Source organism: Rutidosis leptorrhynchoides, chromosome 1 (assembly GCF_046630445.1).
Source record: "Rutidosis leptorrhynchoides isolate AG116_Rl617_1_P2 chromosome 1, CSIRO_AGI_Rlap_v1, whole genome shotgun sequence".
NCBI lineage: Eukaryota > Viridiplantae > Streptophyta > Magnoliopsida > Asterales > Asteraceae > Rutidosis > Rutidosis leptorrhynchoides.
In genome coordinates this window covers 565,621,441-565,632,381 of record NC_092333.1, presented here as the reverse complement: position 1 = coordinate 565,632,381, position 10,941 = coordinate 565,621,441, and the positions used below count along the sequence as shown (strand labels likewise).

Sequence of the window (10,941 nt, the reverse complement as noted above, 5' to 3'; positions counted from 1 at the left end):
TTGGAAAAAAGTTTTTTTATTGATTATCATCAAAAGTTTTCTATTGTCACTCTACTGGATGGAATTATGGCATACAACCAAAATTGCAACCCAACACTACATAAGAACAAAAAGGTTGTTTTTAATTAACATATGTATATGTGTTAAACTCGGAATAATAATAACTTATTTTAGAAAATTAACATAAGACATGTTGAAACATTTTTGTCACATTTAGCTCATCAAGTCTAATACTTATCATTGATAGATTTTATCACGTCTAGGAGATGTTTACTTTTTTCTTGTATGAAGTCCTACTTTCATTTACCTTTGTTTGGAAAAAAGTTTTTTTTTTTTACTTTGCTTTCCCCCTTTCTGTAAAACTCATTTAAACACTTTCTTTGTTTTTTTTTTTTTTAAAAAAACTTCCTTTTTTTTACGTTACCCGTAAATTATAAATATATAAAAAAAACTTTTTGTTTAAATTTTTTTTCTAGTTTTTAAAAGGCCACTTGACCAATTTTTTAATTCTTTCACAACACCTGATATCGTGATCGTGACCTTTCACCAAAGCAAGAGATATTCTTGATAAACTAAACACGGACTCGTGTTTGAAATTGTCGGCCACAAAAAAAATTCATTTGATAAAAGTATATATATATTTTTTTAGTTATAGAAGGAGACCACTTCATTTTCAATACTTCATTTTTGACAAAAAACTATTCCATTTTACCATCCTTTTTTTTCTTACTTTAACTTTTAAGATATACTTTTAATAAAAATACAAACTACTTTTTCTTATTTTAACTTTTAAGATTTACTTTTAATAAAAATACAAACTACTTTTTGTATTTTAACTTTTAAGATTTACTTTTAATAAAAGTACAAACTACTTTTTCTTATTTTAACTTTTAAGATTTACTTTTAATAAAAATACAAACTATTTTTTTTATTTTAACTTTTAAAATTATAAATTTAAGAATAAACATTAGTATGCATGAAATAAATAATGATTAATTGCATAAGTAATCATAAATGTTAGATAACATATAAAGACCCCGTCGTATTCGTATTGATCGGAATTAATCTCGACCCATGGTACCGTGTTGTCAAATGACGTGTTGCGTACATAAAGTACCGTGTTGTCAAATGACGTGTTGCGTACAATCATGAGGTCTTATTAACATAAATATAAATGTTAGTGAAGTTAATAAGAGTTAGATTACAGAAAATATAATTCAGGTGGTATAACCGACCATATATAACTTAAATAACATAAATATAAATGTTAGTGAAGTTAGTAAAAGTTAGATTACAGAAATATAATTCAGGTGGTATAACCGACCATATATAACTTAAATAACATAAATATAAATGTTAGTGAAGTTAGTAAAAGTTAGATTACAGAAATATAATTCAGGTGGTATAACCGACCATATATAACTTAAATAACATAAATATAAATGTTAGTAGTCCAAAATTTGATATATTCGGGTCTGAAAATTATTAATAATTTCATACCTTGATTAGTGATTCGTGATCGTTTGAGATATCTTTTAATTACACTAAGCTTTTCGTGCTGATAACGTGTTATAATTCAGTAGGCTTATAACTACCTTTAATGGTTATAAGAACAAAGAGAGAAAAAGAGAGATGAAGGAGAGAAGAAATATTGATATTGATATTTCAAGAGAAATGGTACACCTTAAATGGTTACCATACATGTCTATTTATAGTATAAAATATTACTATGCAAGAAATATAATAATAATAAAATTAACATCCAATCTAGATATTTTATAACACAATCTAGATATTTTATAACATATTCGAAATATAAATACACTTCTATTTTTAGACAGATAGGAATGTGGAGTATAATATATTCGCATCACGTAGTCACATACAGTAAATAATCCCAAATGGCCAAATTGAACTCGAAATCAGACTCCGGTGTTCGTTGCTATCCATGATCAAACCCTCATAAGCTCACAATCACCATCAGCTACCAGATTATCAATTCGCAACTTCAATTGTATAATTTGAATGTATGAATATGGAAGGATTTGGTGGTGGAAGAAACCGAAGAATAACGAATACAATCGGTAGCAGCACCAGCGATAATGGTTGGAGCATGAGGAACGGTGGCCGGAGAAGGATTTTAGCTACTAAGAGGCGGTGTTGGAGTAACCCTGATTCTGTCAATAATACTGTATCAAAGCTACAGAGACGTGAAATTACGTCCAAACGACGTCGTTCTACTGCAGTTACCAAATCCCCTCACCACCGGTTCCGTAATTTTCGCTTAACGGTAGTCTATTTTAACTCCAAGTTTTATATGTTAAGAAATTTGTGATCAATACGATATTTAGGGCTTTCTAATTTTGATGTTATGGTTGCTAAATTAACAAGTTAATTTTTAATGATTTAATAATGTGAGGGTGGCATTTGAGGTTAGATCGCAAATTAGGGTTGCTGATTTATTTGATATACATTATGTATAGTCATGGTACCTGATCTATATACTATTTTTGGCTAATGTTCATAATATTATTATTAGATTAGATTTGATTAGATTTATATAATACACACAAGATTTGATTAATATGGTTAGTAGTTATAATTATTGTAGCTAAAGGTCTATTTTGGAAGGCTGATCATTTATTTGAATGAATTTATTTCTTTCGCATGCAGTCACTTACTGCTAATAGGTTGATTTAAGGTAATTGGTTATATTAGCTTCTATATCGTAAGAATATACCCAATGCGAGTAGTCATTGGACTAGATATCATTATGAATCATGTATGGATCGCTGACTAGCGAGTGACTGTTGACTAGTGCGTTATCGCTGACTCACATTGAAGTAATCACCACAGCTTCTGATCAGAGTCAATGTTGACTTCACTAGGTGTTTTTCCATTCAGGTTACAGGTCGCTAGTTCGCTACCTATTGACCTGTCACCATTGTTCTAACTCAGGGGTTTATGTGACTTAAATGGTTGTGCATTCTGTGTTGACTGACTGACTGACCTGTTTCCATGTTTAATTTAGAATCCCCTAATTATAGAAAAATTAATAGCAATTAATGAGTTTTATGTAGATTTTAATTTACACTTTTTGCTTGCTAATTCACGATGTACTTACGTTTCTCATTGTCAACTTTTTGTTTGAATTAGTGGCAAGATCACATAACATGTACATTCAAAGCAGTGTATGGTTGAACTTATGAGTGATGCTTTGCGTATAAGTTATCTAAGTATCGTGGCCAATGTTAAAATGATTAAAATAATATGTGAATGGAGGATATGAGTTAAAAGAAATTTACTTCCCAATAAAGTTATATATGAATTTCTCTAACACACCTATATTTACCTATACAAATTATGGCTACTTGATATCATAATAATTCGACCATAGTTCACGGAAGTAGTGATTACGTTGGAAGATAGGAAAAATTACTTTCTCTACAACACCTTGGCTGATTGGTAAAAGATGGTTAAGCTATTAGTTTTTCAGTTGCGAGAACCATTATGATCAAAATTGTATATGTGGAGGATGAGACACATGCCTTTAGTATTATTACTCCATTATTCGAGTAGTTCTATTTTTTCTGTAGCGACATACTTTAAATGTGCAAGGTTACTGTGTTATGAATGGTAATAATACTTAGGTTAATCTATACATTTAATTAGTTTACTTTTTATTTTATCAGGAGAGATATGATATCCATGATCCTGTGGGACAATGTTCATTAGTGTTGCCGTTGTTGATGAGAAGAGCGAAAGTTATGGAGATAGTGGTGGTGCATGATATTGTCTTTGCGCTTGCCAATTCTGGTGTTTGTGCAGCTTTCAGTAGAGGTAATCATACTGGTTTTATATTGTTAACAAATCTTTAATTTATTTATGTGTATAGCAATAATAACATGTTTCGTAAAATTTAAATGCAGATTCACATAACAGGATATGTTTTTTGAATATCTATCCCGATGAAGTAATTCGGAGTTTGTTTTACAATAAAAATAATGACTCTCTTATTACAGTGTCAGTATATGCTTCAGATAACTACAGTTCATTAAAATGCCGGTCAACAAGAATAGAGTAAATCCATCTACTCATTTCAATACGTGAGTTACTTGAATGTTATACATAAACGCTTTAATTGTTTCCGTGCTCTTTTATATATCTAGATACATAAAAAGAGGCAGACCTGATGAAGGGTTTCCACTTTTTGAAACCGAGTCTTTGAAATGGCCTGGCTTTGTAGAGTTTGATGATGTTAATGAGAAAGTTCTTACCTACTCTGCGCAAGATAGGTATATTTTCTAATCTTTCAATCAATAATTTATATTTAATGTTCAATGACGACATAAATGATGTTGCCGATTCTGACAATTATTCTTTTACCTACAGTATATACAAGGTCTTTGACCTGAAAAACTACACATTGTTATACTCGATATCGGATAATCAGGTTGAAGAAATTAAGATAAGGTATTATCTATCCCTATTTCTTTCTTTTTCTTCCAACCTCATTACTGTTGACAATTTTTGATGTATACCACTGAATAATTATTTTCTAAATAAGAAAAATATCATTTTTAAAAGGTGATTGGATTAATTAGTTGACTTACTGAGTGCTAAATTTATTTCCATCATGGGTATTATACATTTTAGGGTTATAACTCCGTTCATGTTTATTGACTTGTTCTTCTTAGTGTACCCTTTGTAATATTATCTTTGCATGCTCCATTTATGTGGTTCACAGTATAATGTTTTTTTTTTTTTTTTTTTTATTTTTTTTTTTTTTTTATGTATTTGAAACAGCCCTGGCATCATGTTACTGATTTTCAGTAGGGGTCAGAGCCATGTTCCTCTAAAGATACTATCTATTGAAGATGGCACAGTTCTTAAAGACTTTAACCATTTACTTCATCGCAACAAGAAGGTGGATTTCATCGAACAATTTAACGAGAAGCTTCTTGTTAAGCAAGACAATGAGAATCTCCAAATTCTTGATGTATGTTCCAACTTCAATCATTTACAAAGGTGGCAAATTCGACCCATTTCTCTATGAATGGGTCCAAATGGGTTACATTTTATCTCTAATAGTTTAAACTGGTAGATAAAAAATGTCAAAAGTGTATTTATACAACTTCTAAATCCCATTTTGAAAAGAATTAATTAATTAATAAGTAATTACTCTCCGTAATCCAACCTGTTCTACATTATGCATTATGTTTAGCCATAGATCTTTAAAAACTTCCATCTCTGATTTGTTTACTTTTCTATTCTTGTAGGTACGCAATGCCGAGGTGAAAGAAGTTGGTAGTACAGAGTTTATGACTCCGTCAGCGTTTATTTTTCTATATGAGAATCAGTTATTTTTAACCTTTAGAAATCAAACTGTTTCGGTTTGGAACTTTCGTGGGGAACTTGTTACATCATTCGAGGACCATGTTTTATCTCATCCAGATTTCAGTACTAACAACATATATATAACTAGTGATCAAGATTTCATTGTTTCATTCTGCAAAGCTGACAATGATCAGGAAAATGTTCCAACAGGTTCGTTCTTATGCATGCAAAACGCCCATGTATTCCATATATGTAGTAGCATATTTCCAAATTTAACATGTGCCATTTGATGCAGCGGGGTCTATTAATATCAGCAACATATGGACTGGTAAATGCATATCAAAAATAAATTCAAGCAATGCAATTCCCCCCAAGGATGAAGGAGAAAGCTCTTCTAATCAAAGGAAAATTGATATGAATATGGTTGAACAGGCATTAGTAAACATAACAGCCCTTTACTTTGATGAAGAGCGCAATGAAATCTATACTGGTGACAGTAACGGTTTGGTTCATGTTTGGTCCAACTGAATGTAGTCTGTCGCGATGGATGGGGTTCAGGTTATTAATGTCGTTTCTAAGTAAATACCATAATATGCGTGTTTACTCATAAGACAGATATAACTATATGCATACAGGGGTTATCTTTTGAATTAACTATGTAGACTTAGTGTTGTCGAGTTGTAGAAATGACTCATGAATGCAATGTTATTAAGGTATTAACCTCTCATTCCCTATTGTGTGCGAAAGCATGATCTATATTGCCTCATTTAGAGGTGTTAAAATGGGTGGGTTGTGTACTTGTATGGTTTCAAGTTGACACGTAGGAGTCAAATGGACCGAAACACTTTGTCTGCTGTTTAGTTGGAGTAAAATATTAGTTAGACCAGTCCTTATGCTTGCCAAACTCCATCCTTTATTCACCTGTTTCATCCACCATATTGATGGAGGTGTAGGCACAGTTTGGCCATGGCTTCCGCCGGGAGACTCTCCCTTGTGGTTATAACTATCATCTAGACATTCATCTTGATAAACGTGATCAAATAGTTTTGTAATCATGAGTGAGGATTTCCATATTGTCTAATTGGAAAATTTTCTATGTAAGGTTATAAAAATGTTCGATATATGAAAAGTGATTTATTCACGCATTAAAAGGCATGTAAGTTTAATTAGTTGTGCTGATAAAAATGTATGTTCGGTTTTAATTGGTATTGGGGTGCCAAATGGGGAGATTGGTGACTTTGTTTCACTCGCCGGATGTAGTAAAGGTGAATTGCCATTCGTTTACTTGGGTTTGTCGATGGGAACATGAATGAGTCGAGTTTTTAGTTGGAAGACGTTTTGTGAGAAATTTCAAAAAGAGATTAGCGGGTTGGCAACTAATTTTTTTTCTATAGGTGGTCGTGTGACTCTTGTAAAATCGGTGCTGACTCATTGGGTATATAATTTTTTTATCCATCTTCAAACATCCGGAATCGGTAATTAACTCGATTGAAAGTATTCGAGCATCATTTTTTGGGGATGGCTCGGAAGGTAATAGAAATATACACTGGATAAACTGGGACCAAACATTAGCCTCTCTTGATAACGGGCGACTTGGTATTGAAAGCATCCGAGTATTTAATTATGCATTGCTTCTTAAATGGGTTTGGAGGTTTGTTGCTTACCCGGAATCTAGAAATGCGTGACAGTTGTGCGCGCTATATTTGGCTGCGATGGGGGCATGGACGGATGTATATGCGGATCTAGTGCATAGCCTACGATTATTAAACTATTTAACAAATTAAAAAATGATGGCAAGCCCCCTTCTAATCTACACGTTAAAGTTGGAAATAGTCGAGATATTTATTCATTGGTATGATAATTGGAAAGGGGATGGTACTGTTGCTTCGAATTATAGAAGGTTGTTACATCAAGGAAATGGTAATTGGTCTCTAGCTGATAGATTTGTGGAAAGAGAGTGGAAATGGGAATGGACAAAAGAGGATATTAGATATAGGTGCTCGAAACTTGGCACTAATTCCGAAACTATTAACTCATGTTGGTGCGTGTGAATTAAATGGCAATAAAGACTCATGGAAATACTCTTTATCGAATGAGGTTACATACCAAGTCGTTTGTACTAGATCACATCCAGGCGATTTCTTTTTACATATTTCCGGTAATCCCACACGATGAGTTAAAGAGATTCCATGAAAGGTTTGTTAGAAATTTATGGACCCAACAACGATCACCAATCAATGGATTGTGATCCCACAAACGACAAACGGACAAAATAAATGCAAGAAAAGTAAAAGACACAAGAATTTACGTGGTTATATGCAATCGGTATGATTGCTTTAGTCCACGGACAACTAGAGAGCTTTTTTTTATTGATTTTCGTACATAGGGTTACAGAATACAAAGAGTATATTTATAGTGCTAATCAAAATTAGTAAACAAATCAAATAACTTGCTGGCCACGAACATAGTCGCGTTTCGCGACACCCCATCGCGTTCCGCGACAAACTGCATCCACACGCGACAAACTTGATCAAAACGCGATAGCCATCGAGTCCTGATTACTGATTGATTTGTCGCGTTCCAGCTCTATGTGTCGCGTTCCAACATGTCGCGTATCGCGACAAACCATACCCGAACACGACCTAGTACCTGTTTCTTGTTTTGATCTTCTTTGCACATCCAACAATCTCCCACTCAAAGGAGAGCAAAACCCATAAATCTCGTCAACCTCAAAAAACCAACCATTTCAACCAAGAATGTCGAACCACCTTTCATACCGCCAATCAAACATGGGACACGCAAACTCAACATCGCTGGAAGAGCAGACTTTCGATACAAGGTCTTCAACACTACTTGTCGAAATCAAAACCAATAACCCTTAGAGCTCTCTAGTTGCCGTCTTCTTTCATCAAGTAACAAGAAGACCAGTTGAAGCTATGCAAAGCTTCAACTTTCCGATCGTAACCACCTTAGTACACATATCAGCAGGATTCTCCGTACCAGGAATTTTCTTAACAACTAAAGTACCATCTTCAATAAGTTCACGAATTTTATGATACCTTAGCTTTATGTGTTTCGTACGACCATGAAACACCGGGTTCTTCACCAAATTAATAGCACTTTGATTATCACAGTGCAAGACATAATCTTGTTGAACACGTCCTAACTCAAACATAAAATTCTTCAGCCATACAAGTTCTTTGCATGCTTCTGCTGCTGCCATATACTCAGCCTCCGTTGTTGACAGCGCAACACAACTTTGAAGTTTGGACATCCAACTAACCGCCGTCTTACCAACCGTGAAAACATACCCCGTAGTGCTTCTTCCCGAATCGTCACAACCACCCAAATCAGCATCAACGTACCCTCTCAAAATGGAATCACCTTTAGTAATTTGCAACCCCATTTTAGAAGTACCTTTCAAGTAGCGCAAAAGCCACTTTATACCTTCCCAATGCTCTTTACCCAGATTCGACATAAATCGACTCACAACTCCCACTGCATAAGCTATGCCGGGTCTTGAACAAATCATTGCATATATAATACTACCCACTGCCGACGCATACGGAATTTGAGCCATCTCCTCTTTGTCTACTTCCGTTGTAGGTGCTTGACTTTTTGTTAACTTTAAGGTACCGCCTAAAGGCACAGATCTTGCCTTTGAATCACCCATGTTGAATCGTTCTAACACTTTCTCGATATACTTGGTTTGAGACAAAGTTAAAGTACCTTCAACCCGATTCCTTTCAATACTCATTCCGAGTATCCGTTTAGCAGCCCCTAAGTCTTTCATCTCGAATGCGTGAGACAATTTTCTCTTCAACATTGTAACACCCCGTTTTTCAGTTACGCGTTATTTCGAACGTCATTCGAAATACGAGGCATGTAAGCGTATATTTGGATCCCAAATAAATTTGGATTTGATGTTCTAAAACCTTACCATTAGAAAGGAAATCTCATTACGTTTCCAACGATATTTGATTCATCAAAAACGGAGTTACGGTTTGAAAGTTATGACCAAAACAAGTTCAGAAAACTGAGTCAGTTAATCTGGACGACGTCCAAGCTTTTTGGACGCCGTCCAAAAGGCCTGACAGGCCAGCTATGACTTTTTGAAGCTTTTAAAAGAGGGTATTTGGGTCTTTTCACTTGGGAGTCATTTGGGCCATCAAAACTGATCTAAACTCACTCTTATCCCCATTTTCACCCACAAACACTTCCAACCAAACCCTAGAGTGAGAGAGAGGAGGTTCTAGAGAGAGAGTTGGGGATTTGGAGAAGAAGGAGTGTGATTCGGGTCGGGTCGCGAGAGTTAAAGTTGTTCTCCTCGTTCACGGCTACGTTGTGGTAGTGTTGGTAAGTTCTAACTCCGAGTTTTTATTATTTGATTTGATAATCAATTTGGGGTTTCAACTTGTATGTTCTTGGGATAACCCGTTTAGTCATTAATGGAAGATTTGAACTAGTAATAGGGTTTATTGTTTATGATTGCGGGTTTTGGGTTGGTGAACGACTTAGCCTTGCTTAGAGCTCGTAAATAGTGTGTAATCACTTAGTTTAGTGATTATGGAAGTATTGGAACCCATTTGGGTATGTTTGGAAGACTAGTTTTGAATTGGGTCAAAATTAGGGTTTATGTGTCAAATTGGGTAAGATAAGTGTTTAACACTTGTGAATTGATTTAATTGGTGTATTAGGGCCATTTTCACTTGTGTTAGTGATTATTGGTTAGTTTGAGCGTTTTTGGACTTATGTCAAAACGGGTTGACTTTGAATTGGGTCAAAATTGATGATGACACTAGTTTGGATTAAATGGATGTTAAATGCTTTTGTTAAGTGTTAAATGACGTTTTTAAATGGGTCGGAATTACCACCCGTAGTGGTAATTGGAGAAGTCCACTTTAGGTGTCTAAATGGGCGGATTATGGAGGTAGGTATAAACCCTCGGTTAAGGGTGTTGGAGTCGAATTCTCGTGTAGAGAATGTATGTTGATTATGTGTATATCTATATGCGTATTATAGGTAAAAGCTTGCTCGGTTGCGTTTGGAGACGGTTTACATATATGATTTGTGCGGGCATCTCGAGGTGAGTGAAATGATTATATATGTGTGTATATAATGCATCTATTTGTAGGGCGGGAGAGGGGCCGGGTATGCGTTGTCTATACCACAAAGAGTTAGTGATATATTTCGTTGTACACTAACGACGGACATTTCGTTGTCCAAACCGACCAAGAGTTAGTGATATATTTCGTTGTACACTAATGATTGCTTCGAGCGGATATTTCGTTGTCCGAATAGCCTAGGGGTTAGTGATATATTTCGTTGTACACTAACGGTTGTTATGAACACCGGTGGGAAATTCGAAGTACCATTCCCTCGTGTTATTGTTTGACCTTGGTTACGTTTTGTAGTGTAGCATAATATATTATTCGAGTTATATATGCTATTTTTGTGCTAGCTTGTGGTCTTGAAAATTGTAGCGTTATACTTTGCGATGGTATGCTATATAAATTGCTAGCGTGTATGAGGTATTTGTGTAAGTGTTTGCAAGTAGGTATATTATATATGTATATGTATAATTATTGCATTCACTAAGCCTAG

The 10,941-nt window shown here is 34.5% G+C and overlaps 1 protein-coding gene across 1 annotated transcript; it reads left to right on the top strand.

Annotated features, from left to right (window-relative positions):
- The first annotated feature begins 1,851 nt into the window (after window positions 1-1,851).
- On the top strand, window positions 1,852-6,064 carry LOC139881509 (uncharacterized). The gene is made up of 8 exons (XM_071865973.1): window positions 1,852-2,290; window positions 3,693-3,840; window positions 3,930-4,080; window positions 4,170-4,295; window positions 4,393-4,473; window positions 4,807-4,999; window positions 5,280-5,547; window positions 5,633-6,064. The coding sequence occupies exons 1-8, from the start codon at window positions 2,030-2,032 to the stop codon at window positions 5,863-5,865; spliced, it is 1,461 nt and encodes a 486-aa protein (XP_071722074.1). The 5' UTR covers window positions 1,852-2,029; the 3' UTR covers window positions 5,866-6,064.
- The last annotated feature ends 4,877 nt before the right edge of the window (window positions 6,065-10,941 follow it).